The sequence below is a fragment of the Raphanus sativus genome, unplaced genomic scaffold (assembly GCF_000801105.2).
Source record: "Raphanus sativus cultivar WK10039 unplaced genomic scaffold, ASM80110v3 Scaffold1913, whole genome shotgun sequence".
Classification (NCBI taxonomy): Eukaryota; Viridiplantae; Streptophyta; class Magnoliopsida; order Brassicales; family Brassicaceae; genus Raphanus; species Raphanus sativus.
Genome location: NW_026617222.1, coordinates 1 through 18,517, shown reverse-complemented (window position 1 = coordinate 18,517; position 18,517 = coordinate 1). Strand labels below are relative to the sequence as shown.

The following is an 18,517-nucleotide window of genomic DNA, read 5'->3' as shown; positions in this document are numbered from 1 at the left end:
TTTAGTTATTTTAACATGATGACACAAGTTCTTATATATAATTATAACTTTTTAAGATAATTTTTTTGAAACGATCTCCTTTAATTTATCGAACATTTAGATTTGAGCATGTTTGATACGAGAAAATCCCTAATGTAGTATATATGTGTTTGTTTTGGGTTAGATAACTAATTGTAACTATTTAGTAATCAATAATTATACAAATCTAGTAAAATAATCAATCGTATTTCAGCTTTAAAAAAAAAAAAAAAAAAAATTAGGCGGTCAACGCGGATTAGGCGGGAATTAGGCGGTCAACGCGGGAATTAGGCGGTCAAACGCGGGTCAACGCCTGGATTCACCGATTTGGCCCAACTCGCCGCGGCCACTCACCGAATAGCGCCTAGGCGGCCGCCTAGACGGCTAGGCGGCCGCGTTTTTGAACAGGGAAATTTATTCAAGAAGTGATTGACGCAATATATTATGTGAAAATTGTAAGCATAAACTTTAAAATGGAGATGCAATTGTATGTAATATTTTCTGATAAAAATACAACCGAAACATTAAGGTTTATATAAATATATCTTTAAATACTTTGTAAATCATATTTTAATTATCAAGATTAAGCATGATTATTTATATAAGTTAACTATTTAATAGCCATAGAGAATTATAAACTATAGATTGTAACATATATTTTTATACAAAATGAATTCCCGTGCGATATTGCAGAGGTTATTTACCTAGTAATAATTAATAAATATGTAAATATTGTAACACCTTCTTTTCCAATTCCACGGTGGTCGTAGACTATCAATACTCCCCTTTCACCTTGTTCCGGTCCATTATTTTTTGGATATCGTAAGCTATATTTTTTGTAAGAAAATAATTCATATTTTTTAGTTTCTTGATTTCAAAGTACTGAAATCGAGTTATGTAATATCAACAGCATTATATTTTAATTATGTTTTATCTGATATTGTATATATATTTATAATATAAATCACGTTAAAGTTTTATAAACTAATCCAATTTCATCAATGATTGGCAAACATAATTTTATGAAATTAACTACATAGAAATATTAGTGAATGTTATAAACATTTCTCCATGTAGTCAATCAAAATAGAATTTATATTTTAACTAGGTAAGAAACCTCCGCGATATCGCGAGAGAACTCATTTTATAAAATAAATATATTATCATTTATAATTTTATTTTTATATAAAAGTTTTTTCTTTTTGTTTTAAAGAAACTACACTTCTCACAACATAAATTTCATGTCTATATTCCTCTTGTACTTTTACTAAGAATGTATATTTGTTTAATTTAGATAATAACTAAAATATAAATATGTTAATACCAATAAAAATATAACTGTTGTAGGCAACTTGTTCTAAAATTCAGAATATTACTTAATATTTTGAAACTAATTAAAACACCTTTTAAATCTAATCATCTACTAAATTAATAGGATAAATTATAATGACATGTAAAACATTCATTAATTTTTGAAGCTATGTAAGAATATACATGTATTATCGATAATGTGATGCATTGTAACTTTAAGGGATCTTTGTTCAGTAACATGTTTGTCTCATCAAATCACACATGCATTCTTTTTTTTTTCTCAATATATATGTCTTAATATAAAAGACTAATGGTTGCAAATTTTGACAACCAAACATTACAATGATTGGTTGGTGATTGCGGTTAACAAAAATACAAATAAGAATACAAATATTATTATTGTCAAAATAATTACAAATTATATTTATATACAAATATTAACAAAATTTTTAATATGACAAAACTAAAGAAAAATATGCCCTCTAAAACTGGATGCCTTGAGCGGTTGGTTGGGTGACACTCTGGAATTAGCTTCGACAATGCCCCACGTGATTGCCGTGTTTGGTCTTTTGGTGACATCTGCTTTCCTAGGTGATGTTCGTTAATTACATCCTTTTTTGACGTGCACGGACTCACAGGTGCCTGCAACATCCGTTGATTTTCCTTTTCATTATTGCACATCATCACGTTTAAGGGCACTTGTGATCTGAGCAAATATGGATCTCCATTCTCAACGCTGTCTTCACCATTCCCTGTCTCTACCAACATTATTTTCAGATCTTTACCCGAACACTGATGGCCCTTATCATCTTTGGCACCGCATCGATAACAGATTCCCTTGGCTTTCTTCTCTTCAACCTCTTTGAAAGTCATTGTATGAACCAAAGATGGTGAATACTTGTCTCTTAGAATAGCTATGTTTTTATTCTCGATCTTCTGCGCCATCTCCTTTAGTCGTGACAGCCCAGTAGAGCAAAATAGCTTGACTTCTTCAGCAATTTCTGGTTTTAGACCATTTAAGAAAGCTTCCTCCAAAAACTCTTGTGGTAGTTCTTGTGATGTTGCTGTTATTTCTTCAAACTGTCGACGGTACTCTGCTACTAGCTTGATCTGCTTCAGATTCATCAAACGAGCGTAGGGAGATCCTCTCTGTCCACTCCCAAAGCGCAAGAGCAGCCTCTGTTTGAAGTCCCCCCATGTCAACATTGGCTGTTGAGATTCTTCACTTAGAAACCAAATCAAAGCCTCTCCGGACATACTATAAAACGCTGTCTCCTTCTTTTCTTCTTCAGTAGAGCTGTAAAAAAGGAAGTACCTTTCAGCTTCTAACACCCACCCTTCGGGGTTTTCTCCCGTGAACACAGAGATATCCACCTGACGGGTTGGAGCTTCTCTCCTCTTGAGAAAAGTGTTCCCTTCAGATGCTTTTGAAGTATGTCTGTCTGGTTCCACACACGTTTTCTTTTTTGCTGCCGTTTTACTAGTTTCATCTTCTTCTTGATTCTTGTTCATGATCAATGCTACTTTACCATTAAGTATTTCAATGGCTCGCATCACCTCCATCAACGTCGGCTCCGTAGAAACATGTTCGTTTGAAGACGTATGCTTCTCTTTGTGTTCGAGACCCAATTGCGGTTCTCCCGCTGCCATGCTTCGTCGGTTCATCACCTTGGTTACGTTAGTTATTCGAGATACTGTAAAACTTCAATTCGTTTATTTGAGGAAACAACAAATACTTTTCTTTGATCTCTTAATGGATGATCTTGTTAGAATCAAAGGTCTGATCCTTATATAGGAGTAACCTTTGGTATGTAAGCATTACATAAAAGGAAATTTTAGTAATAAGTAAAGTTGTCCAAAAGAAAAAGGAAAGTAAATGCCACACTTTCCTTTTTTCCTTTCTTCTAAGACTGTACACGTGTACAATCCTTAAAGTTTGTGGACCCCATTTATTGTTTGGTTTATTTTAAGTTTGACATGGTTGTGGTTTTGTCCGGTCTAATATAATTGTAGTTTAATCTGATTGTGGCTTTCGCGTTTGGTTTTATTAATGATTAAAACGTTGCGTTTTGGTTTTCATCGATTAAAACGTTTCGGTGTTGTCTTAATGGGCCTTATTGCAACAACCTACGAGAAAGGGAAGATGTGAAGCCAGAGAATCCGGGATACTATGCAGCTGCTGGTTTGTGGAGTAAGCTTTTCCTTAAGTGAGGGGACATGCACGAGGGACTAAGACCATCTTTACTGGAGTGACTTGGGGAGTCCCTTAAAGGGAGAGAGACCACGAAACGCAGAGACCGAGGAAGAAAGAGAAGGGAAAATCCCTTAATTAAAGGACATCCCTTAACCGTTTCCCGACCAAACAAAAAAAAAAAAAAAAAAAGCTTAAGTCCCTTAACGGAGGGACTTCCCCAAGTCACTCTAATAATGATGCTCTAAGGTGAGTGAAAAGGGCCCCTGGGAGTGCTTGGATTGAGTCATTGACCACAGGCTATGTGTTTGCACTGTTCTCTGTTGGTAGACACATCATAGCCCTCAAGCATAATTTAAACAGTGAAAGCATAATTTTGGGTTGGAAAAAAGAAAAAAAAAATCGAAGCTTCACAAATCTAAACAATTAAGCATAAGTTTGGGTACGAGGGGACAAGATTAAAAAAAATGAAACGACGCAAATCTGGATTTCTAGGTTCAAATGACACTATAAACCAACAAAATCAGAATCAAAACTTCACAAATCTATACATGGATAAAGAGCTTAGAACCAGAATCGGAACAAATAAGGGATGGATTTTGAAGAAACTAACCTCGCATTTCTTGAACTCAAAGTAGACATGAATGATAAAGATGGTGGGTTTCGGAAGACGGAGAAAGTCAGAGTGTTTGTGAGAATATAGGGTTCTTAGAAATCGCTGCAAGAGGGATGGTTTGAGAAAGATTTAGTATTTTGAAATTTGGAAATAGATATTTTGAGAGGAACTAAGGTTTAGAGATTGGTAAAAGAGGGGTTTGGTATGATTGGTAAGAGAGTCGATTCTCTCCTCTTCCTTTAGTTAGATGACATATATGTCTTTCACTCACCAGAAAGGTTGTCACAAGTAGAATGTGGCTTGAGATGAAATAGCAAAGTCATAAAGTGCTTTAGAGAGTAAAAACATCATTATTACCAATTGGGAAATTATAACCACTTTTGGTAGTATGTGTTAAAAAAAAGCCACTTTTGGTAATAAAATATCATCGTATCCAAGTGCGAACTCTTATTTTAGGTTATTCGGCTCTGACAGTTTTCGCCGGCAGACGTCTTTGACCAGCGTTCGTAATGGTGCTATTATGGTGCGGAAAACTCAAACTTTCAAAACCATACCTAGCTTTGGCAACGCAGACAGGAAGCCGCTGGCTTAGTTCACGTGGATCCCTCTCTCATCACCATCATGATAATTATCATAGCATGATAAGCAATGGCAAGTCGAAGATCATCACTAGGCTTGAACAACACGTAACCTGGCACACATGGACACAAAATCCAATCGTAGGACAAAACAGAACAGTTTCTTCAATTACTGGTCAGGATGTTTCTGTTCAGAAATTCGATGAGTTTTGCAAGCATGGTAATTTTAGAGAAGCTATAGAGGTTCTACTTTACTTGCAGGATCGTGGTTACGCTATTGGTATGAGTAGACTTTTAAGGTTAGCGAAACTACGTGATAAACCAGAAGCTATAGAAGAAGCAAAGTTTGTCAAGCTGTTCCACGAGATGTCTGTGAAGAATCCGGAGACTTGGTGTGTTATGATGAGGTGTTTAGTCAGCAACGGTTATGGTGACGAAGCCATCGGTTTATTCACTCGTTTCAAACAAGAAGGAAACAAACCAGATGGAGAGATATTCAAAGAAGTCTTCTCTGCATATACTTTGACCGGAGATATTAAGAATGGATTACTACAGTTTGAAGCCATGCAAAGAGACTACGGAATCGAACCTTCCATGGAACATTATAATAGTGTTACCAAAATGCTGGCAACTTCTGGTCACTTGGACGAGGCACTCAGCTTTATTGAGAAAATGCCAGTGGAGCCAAGTGTTGACGTGTGGGAGACGCTAATGAATCTTTCTAGGGTTCATGGAGATGTGGAGCTTGGAGATAGATGTGCTGAGATGGTTGATAAGTTAGATGCCACCAGATTAGACAAAGTGTCAAGTGTAGGCCTTTTGGCAAAATTGAATTATATATATGGAACAAAAGCTACTTCACATCCAGAAACGGATTCGATCTACGAGACGCTAAAGAGTCTGCACTTACAAATGCTAGAAATGGGTTATGTTCCTAGCACTAAAGAGTGGCGTAACGAACGCGTGGTGAAGGAGAATAGGGAAGAATGGACTTTTGGATACAAAGAGGAAGTCACGATTGTTAAGAAGCTTCTTGACTCGAGGCCTCGATCTCCGGTCACTGTGATAAGTAATTTTCGCATTTGCCAAGATTGCCACGATGCATTGAAGTTTATGTCAAAGATAACTGGCAGAGAGCTGATTAAGCGAGATTCAAAGAGATTTCACCGCTTCAGTAAAGGCATCTGCTCGTGCAACGATTACTGGTGAGCTTACTGATCGTTTCCCTCTGCTTAGATGTTTTATTTAATTACTACTGGTATTCCGGCGCGTAACATATGTTTATTTTCTAATAAATTTAAATTTATTTTTGTTCCATTTGATAGTGTTTAGCAACAGTAGTGTCTTAATTTATTCTGAAATTGTTTAGATCAAAGAAAAATAATATAAATGGTTCACTGATCGAATCAAAGTATATTATCTTAGATAGAGAGGAAAAATACCCGAGTTTACTTTGAGGGACTTCCAAATACTTGGAAATAATGTATACGATAATGATGTTTGCTTTTTAATAATGTTTTGCGCTATGAATTGCTTTGAAGAGGTGAACTTGAAAAAGAATCAGATGTCGTAGGAGTTATTTTGTTTATCTGAACATCAAAAATAGCGAAGAGCATTACCTTATCAAATTTATTGCGTTTAGAAGGTAATGGTTATATGATTATTTTTCAAATATTAATTAATATGATTTAAGTTAAACTCTATATCTAGAATCAGCTGTGTTCTCTCGAGGTGCAACGAAAACGAACGTGTAAGCTTGGACAGTCTCGGTCCCATTAGTGCACAACATTTCCATTTTTTTTGTTTTAATCCTTACTCCTGAGGGTCAAAGACATAATTACCTTAATTGAACCAAACGAACTGAGAGGCTAGAGCTTATCTTAATAATTGACAAACAGTGACTGAAAACTTGATAATATCGTACGCAGAACAAAAAGAAATGATCAATCCACGACTAACAAACACATAATGAAAATAGAGATATGCAAGAAGAATCGAAAATGAATACAAAAACTGGATCCGTTTTAATGCTCTCATCTCATAGTGCCTCCAAGACAAAATCGAGTGAGGATTGTGTTGGGGACTTCAAAGCAGAGAACTCTTCGACCCTCTGAAACACTTTAAAGAGATACCTGAAGAGTAGAAGTCTACCAATGTGCTCTAGTGTATTGAACCCAGTGATGGTACACTGTTGAAACTATAACAAAAAGTATCCGAAAAAATCAGTCAACATATAAGCTTTTTTTTTTTTTTTCCGTCAAGTTTTAATTAATAAAACGGGCCAAGCCCAGTACAAAGCCGAAGCCCAAAACCTACTACAAGGGAACAAAGCCCAAAAGCCCAACGGGTATACAAACTACAAACAAATGGCCCATCGGCCCAACCCACATAAACCCAACGACGCCACGCGTCCATCACTCTCACAAACTCGCCCACGCGTACGCTCTATCGTCACGCGCTAGACACGTCACCCGCTCCTTACCTCGAGATCCGAAACATCACATCACGTTTCACAACGTCGATGCTTGCCGGAGACGTCGCGACAACCACCGTTTCGTCGGATCTTGCTGTGACCGGAGCGCCTTTACCCCTCATCTTCGCCTCTTTTTCCACGGAGAGCTTTACCGGAACCATACCGCGCTCTCTTCTAGGATAGAAGAAGACACCATTCGCCAACTTTAACAACACGCCGTCGCTTCACTCATCGGATAGAGCCATCAATCCGTCGAGCTCTCAACCAACCGCGACGCCAGAAACACCACCGCCACAAAAGATGAAAACCCTAAAAAATCCACCAGAGCCGCCGTCAAAACGCCAAGATCGTTAGACGCGGAAACCAAAAGCCGACCGTTCACCCTAGTCGAATAGGCGCAACGACGGAAGCTTTAGCCGGCCGTCCACCTAACGGAGGTGCGGCGCCGGAAACCAAGAAAATAACCACCAAAAACAAAAGAAAAAGCTAGACTAGATCCAAACGAGAACAAGAGAAACGGTAAGGAAACAAGGAAACCGGACCGACGGTGGCTTTGGGAGCCCACCCGTCGGCCGGAGCTTACTGATACGGCGGAGATAACCTAGAGAGAGGTCAGAGAGAAAACTAGAGAGAGCGGTCTCTTAAAGTCAACATATAAGCTTAAGGATTTATTTTTTCAAAACTATTACTTATTTATAAAGATGAAAATGAGGAGACTAACCCTCAAGCAGAGGACCATATCTAAACTTCGAATCTCTAAAAGGAAAATTGCGATGAAATCTTGAGCAGGTGGCCTTTTATACATTAATAACATCAATAAAACCCAATTAAGCTAGGAACAGAAAAAGGAAATAAAAACATTGTCGTGAAATCTACTTTGAGTCGCAAATAAAAAGATAAAAACTCAACTTTCCTTTCTATCAACGATGTTGATATGGGCTTGGTGTTCCCTATTCAAGTTCGTAAAACAGATTATGAGAAACAAAATAAGCAGGCTTTATTCAGTAGTATCAGTACTGTTCAATCAGAAAACATAAATTTTGCAAAGTTAAGCAATGAAATTTTACCGTATGTGCTCTATTTTTACTTTAGCTTGAGCCTGCATTTCCATAGCAACTCTCACTCTATTAGGAGGTATGAGTCGTATGACACCCCGTGGCTACACAACACTTGTACTTTAGAACAGAAATGGGAATTCAGCCAAAGAGGAACATAAGATGACTCACTTCTCTCATAAGAAAATGCAGTTAAGACCCTAATTTTTGCAGTAACATGGCTTCGTGAAAGAATGATTCATCTCAAAACAATTATATGCTTATGCAATATGCAATGCATAAACTGTATTCCTCAGCTGATTTACTGACTCTTATCTAATAAAAATTAACTCAATCTCAAACCTAGCAGTGACCAAAAGAACCTAAACAAACTGCAATCCTAGGTATTAACATGACATCATAGACCCTCGAGCACATGTTAAAAACGACTGCAGACACTCAATTTGTGAATCACAAGACTTCGATTTTATAACGATGTGGTGCATGGGTGGGACACTTACATGAGTGCTTATTATGTCTGCCCTGACAACGTCCAAGTGAAGTTTCGAAGGGTATTGTACTCCTACATGAAATAAAACTTACAGTCAAATCATGAAGGCACCATACAACTTACAGTCATGCTCAGGAAGAAGACAAAACAAATTCCAATTTTTTTAGAAGTCGGTCTGCACAGAAAGAAATTAAAGAATATAGCAGAATATGTGCATCTCGGACAAGTGAGCCATTTTCATAGAGAACGTAACATTACCACTAACTAAAAACCCATCATTCATAACCAAAAAAGAGATACATACTAACCATATTACTGCTCCACTGAGAAAGTGCCAAGAGTAACTCAGAGGCAGGGACTGGTAGAACCTTGGTATCCAAATTCCATACTTTTTCTCTTCCACCAACCTCGGCATATAGGAAGGACCCATCTGCATAACTTACATAAATAGCGAGAAGGAAACTTCATTAGGGAGATAAGACACTAAGTCACCATATCCAGAGCGATATCTGACTCATACCTGAGAATCGACTGTCAGAGAAGAACATACCAGATGAGAAACCACATAAACCAGCCTCATGATTCACTGTTCGAGTGAACGCCATCATAAAGAGCTAAAAATTAATCGCTGGAGAGTGGAGGATGCACTTAACTTTGTCGGTTACAAACAGCCTGTGGAAAGAATGGGATTTGGAGACGACAGAGGCGAAGTGATAATGATAAAAGGATTGGGTTGTTGGGCTTGTTGCCCTTTAGGATAACCTTAGATCAATAAGTAGCATATCCACGCCCATCATCTCTTTGCTTTTCTTCACGTTCTAAGATTCCCAAAAACGGAGCAGACTCGTCTGAACAGTCTCTATGCAGCGGCCAGCCTTCAGCTCCGATAAATGACCTGAGAAGTCGCCATGGTGGATCGGTTTGAATAACAATGAACATAACCTCTGGACAGGGAAAAGCAGAGTTATATTTTTTGCTCATACGTATATCCGATAAAGCTGGTGAACGTCAAATTAAAGAGCAGCTGGGAATAGTGGAATACCTTAATTGATTAAAATTTACGCAGGCTGTAACGTCGTCTGAGAAGATGAAGCAGCTCAGCGAGAGAATGAGAAGACACACAGCTGATTGACACGTGGCGAAGTTTGGGTATAGGAGGGGATGAGACGTGGCTCATCGTGGAGGGTTTCTTGTCAACTTTATTATTATAGATAAAACAAGTTGAGATCGATCAAGAGTATCGACATTTGTTTTCCAAATCATTTAATATAAGTAATGAATTTTAAATTCGATTAAATGACTATAGAGTTACTCTTTCGTGTCTGTTGCATGCCATCCTAGTCAATATCATGAGTCGAAAAAATCCTTGTCCATGTTTTTTTTTTTTTTTTTTTTTTGAAAAAAGGTTTACTATCCTTGTCCATGTTTAAATGACAATAGAGTTAATCTTTTTTTTTTTTTCTCACAGAATCTGCTTCAGATATAATATTAACTTGGTTGAAATTTTCTTTCGTCCAGCAAATTTGCATGAAGTTATCAATTAGTGTCACATCAACCCTTTTTTTCAAACCATTTTTCTATAATATCAACCCTTTAGATTTTTAAAAAGTGAAAACAAAGGAAAAATATCTAGGAGGGCTTCTGCAATTGTTTTTGTCTTTGCGTTATTCTTTCATTAGGATTCAGAAATGTCAAACCACATGACTTTGAAGTCGTCATACAAAACAAAAGTAGAAAAGAAGGTTGGTCAAAGAGAGCAAAGGTAAGTTCATCTAGTCAAAACTCGTACAAAAACCAAAGACTTAGACCAAAACCATTCACCATTTTCCTACAGCTTCTCATTTTGGATTCGTATTGATCTTCAACATAATGATCAATCTGAATCTATCCCCGAAAAAATCAATGTTCCATATAATCATCATATGGATGCTCTTTGTGATACCTTCTTGTGCTTTCTCAGCTAATGAGCTTCACGGACTCTGCAGTCAACCGTTTAGCTGCGGCAATTTAAATCTCTTGTATCCTTTCTGGACATCTGGCAGAGAAGACTGTGGCCACCCTGAGTTCAGAGTCAACTGTAGTGATGGATTCGCAGAGATAAGCATCACCTCCGTGAAGTACAGAATCTTAGAGGCCAACTATGACTCTGGCTTCATAAGACTGGCGAGATCGGATTTTATCGGTGGTCTTTGTCCTAAAGATCTTTTTAATGCGACCTTCGACGAAAGCGTTGTTACGCTTGCTCCTACCACCGAGCTGCTAACAATTTACTACGACTGCAGCCAAGACTATTCACGTAATGTTTCTGCTTATGTTGGTGATTTTACTTGTGAGGATGATGGTGGTGATGTGTCAAGAATAAGATATTATGTGACAAGAAACCTGTCGTCCCCTCTACTTAACGGGATTAGAGGTCAATTAGAAGACCTTGGGTTATCTTGCAAAGCCGTAAGTATTCGTGTATCAGCAGGGCCTTTGCTGAACACACTACAGACCGATCGAACTCGAGATAATCTGCAGAAAACTCTTGCAGAGGGGTTCCAGCTTGGACTTAACCAAGAATGTTCGTCGTGCTCAGCCTCTAAGGGCGCTTGTGGATTCAATCAAAACTCAGGTGGATTTGTCTGCTATTGCGTAGATGAGCCAAATAACCGTACTTGCAGTTCTAGAAAAAAGGGTAAGCACCACCGTTTCTCCCATCCCCATATCTCCCTCTCCCACACACGAACCTTTTGAGTTTCAACTTTTTTTTTTCTAGTTTAGTAAGATTTCAGTGTTCTGTATTCACATCGAACTGACCTGTTTTCTGGTGAATTCTATAGATGCAGGCCTCTCTACTGGTGCAATAGCAGGTAAATAATTTTTTACTCTTCTTTTCAAAACACCTGATTTGATTACCATATACCACATGAAACACTAGTCTTACAAAACCAATGGTAGAATTTATTTTCGTACATGCCTAATGTTCTTCCACAAGAATCACCACTTTGTCCCTCACTATTTTTATTCAAACACAAGGGTTATGAAGACTGATTTAGATATTCAAATAAAAGGTTATAAACCAAACAATTTTCTGGTTGCAGGTTTAGCAGTAGGTGTTACTCTGTTTCTGTTCCTGCTTTTAGTATCGTTTCGCCAACTTATCCGAAAGAGAAACAGAAAGTCATTTATTTCACAGCCAAAACTCAAAGCACTTATTCCACTAAAGCAGTATAGTTACGCACAACTAAAAAGAATTACAAAGTCGTTCGCGGAGGTAGTTGGGAGAGGAGGATTTGGAACTGTCTATAGAGGCACCCTTTCTGATGGACGAATGGTTGCAGTGAAGATTTTAAAAGACTCAAAGAGTAATGGGGAAGACTTCATCAATGAAGTTGCGAGCATCAGCCAAACTTCTCATGTTAATATTGTTACCCTGCTAGGATTCTGCTATGAAGGTTCCAAGAGAGCAATTCTTTATGAATTTTTGGAAAATGGGTCTCTTGATAAGCTCATCTCAAGCAAGAGGCCGTCAATTATGCATTGTAGGGACTTATATGGGATTGCGTTAGGCGTTGCTCGTGGTTTGGAGTACTTGCACCATGGATGCAGAACAAGGATTGTACATTTCGACATTAAACCACATAATGTCCTCTTAGATGACAACCTCTGCCCAAAAGTTTCAGACTTTGGTCTTGCTAAGCTCTGTGAGAAGAAGGAAAGCATATTGTCGTTGCTAGACGCAAGAGGTACAATAGGGTACATTGCACCTGAAGTGTTTTCAAGAATGTACGGTAGAGTCTCACACAAGTCAGATGTGTATAGCTACGGAATGTTGGTTCTTGAGATGATAGGAGCACGGAACAAAGAGAGAGATGATCAAGAAGTTGGTCCTAGCACAAGTTCAATGTACTTCCCTGAATGGATATATAAGGATCTTGAGATGAGAGGCAGTGGGAGTCTTATGGAAAATGGAGTCAGTAGTGAAGAAGAGGAGATGGTGAGAAAGATGACATTGGTGGGTTTGTGGTGTATCCAGTCTTCCCCATCAGATCGTCCACCTATGAACAGAGTAGTGGAGATGATGGAAGGAAGTGTGGACGCACTTGATGTTCCTCCTAGACCTGTTTTCCAAATTCCAGCAGAGCCTCTTCAAGAATCTTCTACACTTTCAGAGAATATATCAGGTTACACAGAAGTATGTTCCATGAATGTCGCATAAAGAACGAAACCTGCTTGTAACTTATTAAATCACGAAAACAGTAATTACAATTACTATACTGCATTCCACTTGTCTACTTTCCATATTACAATTAACTACAACATATGCAGCACTCTAACAGACAACAAGAGAGTTCAATGATTTGTATCCAGAAACTTCAATCTATTTTTGCCCAAAAATGTTCTTGTCAAAACTAATTATCACTGTAACCACATCAAGAAGAAGATACTTTCTCAGAACACAGGTAACGAAATGTGAGACTTAAAGCATAATTTTAAGGTTATTTCGTTTAGTGTTTAGAGTTAACTCTCAATCTTCTGGAAACAGAAGAAAAGTATGTTTCAGGCACTAACAGAAGAAAAGTATGTTTAAGGCACTAGCATATTCCATTTTTCTGTGGTCAACTAACAAAATAAAAAAGACTTCAAAGCCCACTCTTGTATCTGTGTCTACTCTTCTTTGACTTGGTCCTTCACAACCTTCCCCCACGGCCGTGCCAACAAAACATTCACATATAAAAATATAATCAATCAAAGCCCTTCAGTATCTAAGCTCTCGACGTGAATATTCAAATGCACATATTGAGTTCTTCACACTGATTTCTAAGAAAACATATTGGTTTCATGTTGAATGTTAGATAGATCATTCGGTCTCGTCTTTTTCGCCCGTTGAGTATTCGTATTTTTGTTTCAGCTTTTATTTTACAAAACATCTCTGTTTGATTCTTTTTATCTATTTTAGTAGTTTCATTTATATTCATTTTATAATTCTAAATATCATTTGCTTCACCGTTTTAATTTTTCCTCCTCCATCTGTCACTTGTTTTTCCTCTCAAGACAAGAACATACGTTTCAGTAGATAAAATCTTATCATGTACAATCTTCCCAGTTCTTGTCTGTTCTGTTTTTTCCTCTTTTCCTTATTTCACCATCTTCCTTGTGCTCCAAGTCAACAAGAACGTAAGACTATGTTTCACTGTGGGAACATCACAGCTGGTTTCTCCTTCTTAGGTGGAAATCGTCACAAAAGTGGGGGTCATCAATTGCTCAAGCTTCTCTGCATCAACAACACAACGTCTTTAAGCATCTCAAACCATCCCTACGTTGTTCTCCATATAGATGAAGCCTCCAACACTCTTAGACTTGCCAGAGCAGAGCTTCGAGGTCCTTTTTGCAAAGCTACATTCACGGATGCAGCTTTGCCTCCCGACCTATTTGAGCTTTCGCCAATGTACAAGAACCTCACTGTTTTCCACCACTGCCACACTAAGCTTCCTAACCGTTCGAGTTATACATGTCCTGGTAAAGGTCCAGTCGCAGTGTCTGAAACCCTTGATTATCACAACTTCTGCAGTGAATTTTTCACAGTTAACGTTCCGACGAGCTTTGTTCCTGAAGAGAAAGAGTTGAACGTGACCAATTTGGAAAGTGTTTTAAGCAAAGGATTTGAGGTGAAGTTGAAGATTGATGAGAAAGAGTGTCAAGAATGTTTATCCAATAATGGAACCCATCAACCTAGTGGTATGTTTCTTATACAACCTCATTGTTTCATAGTCATCTCCTTTATAATTATACTGAAGTGGTTTCTTTAGTTCTACTCTTACACATGGCCGAATCTGAAATTCTGAAAGACCATAAACATTTTAGTAAGAATTTTTATTAAAAAAAACTTTTAAAACAATTTGGGACCTATATATATATTCTTTTTAGAATTTTAGGGACCAATGCTAATGTTTCATTGGGTTTGGCCTAGATCCGGCTCTGCTCTTACTAAACCAATGTCCTATAGAATCATATGGATGCTGTTTTTGATCCCATCTTTTTGTTTTCTAAGCTGATGAGCTTCACAGACGCTGCAGTGCCCCGTTTAGCTGCGGCGATCAGAGTGGTCTCTTGTACCCTTTCTGGATACCCGGCAGAGAAGAATGTGGCCACCCTGAGTTCAAGCTTGAGTGTCACAGCAGTGTCGCAGAGATTACCATTTGCTTTGCTAAGTACAGGATATTAGAGGCAAACTATACATCTCGTGTCATAAGATTAGCAAGATCAGATTATATCGGTGATCTGTGTCCCCAACACGCTATAAACGCGCCGTTCACCCAAAAAGTCTTTACCTTAGCTGGTGACACCGACATGATATCCATTTATAATGAATGCTCACCAGAGTTTCCAAAGTATGTTTCTCCTTACGTTGGAGAACTTGACTGTGAAGTTAATGAGAAAAGTTACTATGTGACAGCAAACCTCTGTCTCCCTTAAAACACTTGGGTGGAATGTGTAAAAGAAACGTCAGTGTTCCTGCATCTGGACCGGCGCTGAACACACTGCAGAAGAATGCAACTCGAGATAATCTAAAGAAGGCTCTTGAAGAGGGTTTCAAGGTTGAATTTCACAGAGAATGTTCCACGTGCATGAACTCTGGGGGTGCTTGTGGATATAATAAACAGGGCCCAAACAATTTTCTCTGCTACTGTGTAGATCATCCGCATGGCCGTACCTGCGGAAACAAAGGTAAGCTTTCTTTCATATATGATGATCTCATTTCTTAATATTCTTCTACAAGAACCATCTTTTGATTGGATCTTCCTACATTTAAACAAAAAAAACTCCATTGAATGTCAAGCTTTTAGTTTCTAGTAAAGAAAATGTTCTCTCTGCATTTTTTTTTGGCTGACCTTTTCTTGTTGTCATCATGTAGATGCAGGCATCTCTGCTCCCGCCAAAGCAGGTGATTACCTTTTTCCTGTTATTTAGGGACACCCCATTTTGTTACCATAATCTTCTTATGAACTGAATCATTTATTTTCGTTTGGTTTCTGTGGTAGACGTCTCCTTTTAAGATTTATTGATTATAATCTTATTTTCAGTACATTTATTACTTAATACATTCTCAAAGAGCTGTATATTCTTCTTGCTGATCGATGATAAACAATTGGTTTTTGTTTTCATCTCTAGGAATGGAATATGCTTTTGGATTTGTGGCCATCATTCTTATAGCCGGAGGTTTGTACTGTGTTATCAGCCGGAGAAGGAAGACATCAGATGTTCCTAGCCAGCTTAATCTAAAGGCCCTTATTCCACTGAAACACTACAGCTATGCGCAAGTGAAGAGAATGACAAAGTCGTTCGCCATAGTGGTCGGGAAAGGCGGATTTGGAACTGTCTACAGAGGAACACTCTGTGATGGTCGTAGTGTGGCTGTGAAGGTCTTGAAAGACTCAAAGGGTAACGGTGAAGACTTCCTCAATGAAGTTGCTAGCATGAGCAAAACTTCTCATGTCAACATTGTTACCCTGCTTGGATTCTGTGCAGAAGGTACCAAGAGAGCCATTCTTTACGAGTTTTTAGAGAATGGATCTCTTGATAATTTCATCTCAAGCACAAAGTCGTCGAATAAGAATTGGATGAAGCTATATGAAATAGCATTAGGTGTTGCTCGTGGTCTAGAGTACTTGCACCATGGATGCAGGACAAGGATTGTACATTTCGACATAAAACCGCAGAATGTACTCTTGGATCACAACCTTTGCCCCAAGGTTTCTGACTTTGGCCTTTCTAAGCTTTGTGGGAGGAAAGAAAGCATCATGTCAGTGTTGGACACAAGAGGAACGATAGGATACATTGCACCAGAAGTGTTTTCAAGAGTGTACGGTAGAGTCTCCCACAAGTCAGATGTGTATAGCTATGGAATGCTGGTTCTTGAAATGATTGGATCAAGAGCCAAACCATCAGCTGAAGACACTGCATCTACTAGAAGCTCAGTATACTTTCCAGAATGGATTTATACGGATCTTGAGATGGGAGACAGTGGAAGGCCTAAAGGAAATGGAATCAACTTTGAAGAGGAGGATATAGCAAAGAAGATGACGTTGGTGGGTTTGTGGTGTATTCAGTCTTCCCCTTCAGACCGTCCATCGATGGACAGAGTGGTAGAGATGATGGAAGGAAGTCTTGATGCTCTTGAAGTCCCTCCGAAGCCTGTTTTACAAGCGACTCTTCCAGAATCTTTTACGTTTTCAGAGGATATTTCTGTTTACACAGAAGTATGTTCAATGAATACTGTATAAAAAAAAAACCTCCTCAAACATATTAAATGACAGAAACAGTAAATATATTTATTCATGAACTGCAGTATACTGTTTACATTCCAGATTGACCCCTATTGTGTGACTTTTCTCCTGCCTTCGCTAAGCAACTGTCTAGAATGTCTAATGATCTTGCTTCATGGTAGCCTTCTCGCTTGTTTGTTGGAAAGTGATGTAACAAATTTCTTCAGATATTTTAGTGAATACATGATGTGTAATGTTGGATTTAGTGTATATCGTTTCCTTTATAATCAATTAGTTTTAAAAAAAAATTATAAACATAAATGAATTATGAATGTAAAATATGTTAGTTACAGATTTGATGAATGAAATCTAGAGAAATAATTATAAAGAATTTCTTTAGAAATATCTGGAATTTGAGAAATTGGCTGTTTATATATTTGGGAACATCTATTTAATAAATATATAAAAAAATAGGAATTAAAATTTTATAGAATCGTATATATTATGGAATATTTATTAATGATTTTAAAACTATATTAACATATTACTATATAATTATGCATTTATAGTTATATATTATGTCGACTGATTTTATGATTGAAGTATATATAAACTGCTCACTATACACTATATTGTAAAAAAAAATTATGGTATACAGACTTAGATTTGTTAATATAAAAACTAATCATGTAAATGTATATAATTTTGTGATATGTATTTTTTTACAATCAGTGTTTATATAATTTATATTGATATTACAATCACGTGCATTTTCAAAAAGTAAAATAATTTAAATTTTAATTCAGTAAAATGTAATTAAAATATTTTGTATGATTTTAAATTTTTGTTTTTATATCAGAATTGAATTAATTTTAATTTATAAATATATTTTAATATAACAAGAATGTAATTAATTAATTACAAAATTAAATTTTAAAAAGATTTTGTTAGAATTTAAAAAGAAATTTTTTTATTTGTATTTCAAATTAAAGATTAAGATATTAAAAATATATAATTAAATAATGTATAATTTGATAAAACTAATGGGGTGGTCCAAATTAAAAATCACAAATAAAATAGTCCATAGGGCTCTAATTTAATAGTTAGATTATAATCACATACATTTTCAAAAAGTAAATAAATTAAATTTTTATTCAGTAATATATAATTAAAATATTTTGTATGATTTTAAAATTGTTTTTATATCAGAATTGAATTAATTTTAATTTCTACTTATATATTTAATGATAATAAGAATTTAATTAATTAATTACGAAATTAATTTTAAAAAGATTTTGTTAAAATTAAAAAGAAAGTTGTTTATTTGTATTTCAAATTAAAGATTTAGGATATTAAAATATTATAGTTAAATTATTTATAATTTGATAAACTTTCTAATGAAATAAATTCAAATAAAAAATCACACATAAATAAATCATAGTACTCTAATTTTAATAGACTAGATTAGATACATTCTTACAACACGACAAAAACTTACATGTAGTAGTTTCTCTCACTACACATTTTAAAACTTTT

At 36.7% G+C, this 18,517-nt stretch overlaps 3 protein-coding genes, 1 long non-coding RNA gene and 1 pseudogene across 9 annotated transcripts; 3 read left to right on the top strand and 2 right to left on the bottom strand.

Moving 5' to 3' along the window:
* Nucleotides 1-1,711: 1,711 nt before the first annotated feature.
* Nucleotides 1,712-4,407, bottom strand: LOC108815304 (uncharacterized). The gene is made up of 2 exons (XM_056999579.1): nt 4,134-4,407; nt 1,712-3,023 (listed from the first exon to the last, which is right to left on the bottom strand). The coding sequence occupies exons 1-2, from the start codon at nt 4,138-4,140 to the stop codon at nt 1,741-1,743; spliced, it is 1,290 nt and encodes a 429-aa protein (XP_056855559.1). The 5' UTR covers nt 4,141-4,407; the 3' UTR covers nt 1,712-1,740.
* Nucleotides 4,408-4,501: 94 nt separating this feature from the next.
* LOC130504973 (pentatricopeptide repeat-containing protein At1g29710, mitochondrial-like) lies at nt 4,502-5,978 on the top strand. Its single transcript, XM_056999578.1, has one exon. It carries the CDS (start codon nt 4,646-4,648, stop codon nt 5,921-5,923), a length of 1,278 nt encoding a protein of 425 aa, XP_056855558.1. The 5' UTR covers nt 4,502-4,645; the 3' UTR covers nt 5,924-5,978.
* A 597-nt stretch (nt 5,979-6,575) lies between these two features.
* On the bottom strand, nt 6,576-9,962 carry LOC108815822 (uncharacterized). 6 transcript variants are annotated; one of them, XR_008941512.1, is made up of 8 exons: nt 9,775-9,961; nt 9,495-9,676; nt 9,253-9,404; nt 9,041-9,170; nt 8,743-8,804; nt 8,255-8,346; nt 7,909-8,137; nt 6,576-6,911 (listed from the first exon to the last, which is right to left on the bottom strand). It is a non-coding gene; the product is annotated as an uncharacterized LOC108815822 (long non-coding RNA). The 6 variants fall into 6 exon arrangements; XR_008941515.1 differs by having other exon boundaries at nt 8,255-8,362; nt 9,253-9,676; nt 9,775-9,962; XR_008941513.1 differs by having other exon boundaries at nt 9,253-9,627.
* A 553-nt stretch (nt 9,963-10,515) lies between these two features.
* LOC108816112 (LEAF RUST 10 DISEASE-RESISTANCE LOCUS RECEPTOR-LIKE PROTEIN KINASE-like 2.5) lies at nt 10,516-13,003 on the top strand. Its single transcript, XM_018588683.2, has 3 exons — nt 10,516-11,409; nt 11,555-11,584; nt 11,816-13,003. Exons 1-3 carry the CDS (start codon nt 10,602-10,604, stop codon nt 12,931-12,933), a joined length of 1,956 nt encoding a protein of 651 aa, XP_018444185.1. The 5' UTR covers nt 10,516-10,601; the 3' UTR covers nt 12,934-13,003.
* An 801-nt stretch (nt 13,004-13,804) lies between these two features.
* On the top strand, nt 13,805-17,016 carry LOC108814615 (LEAF RUST 10 DISEASE-RESISTANCE LOCUS RECEPTOR-LIKE PROTEIN KINASE-like 2.5; annotated as a pseudogene).
* Nucleotides 17,017-18,517: the final 1,501 nt, after the last annotated feature.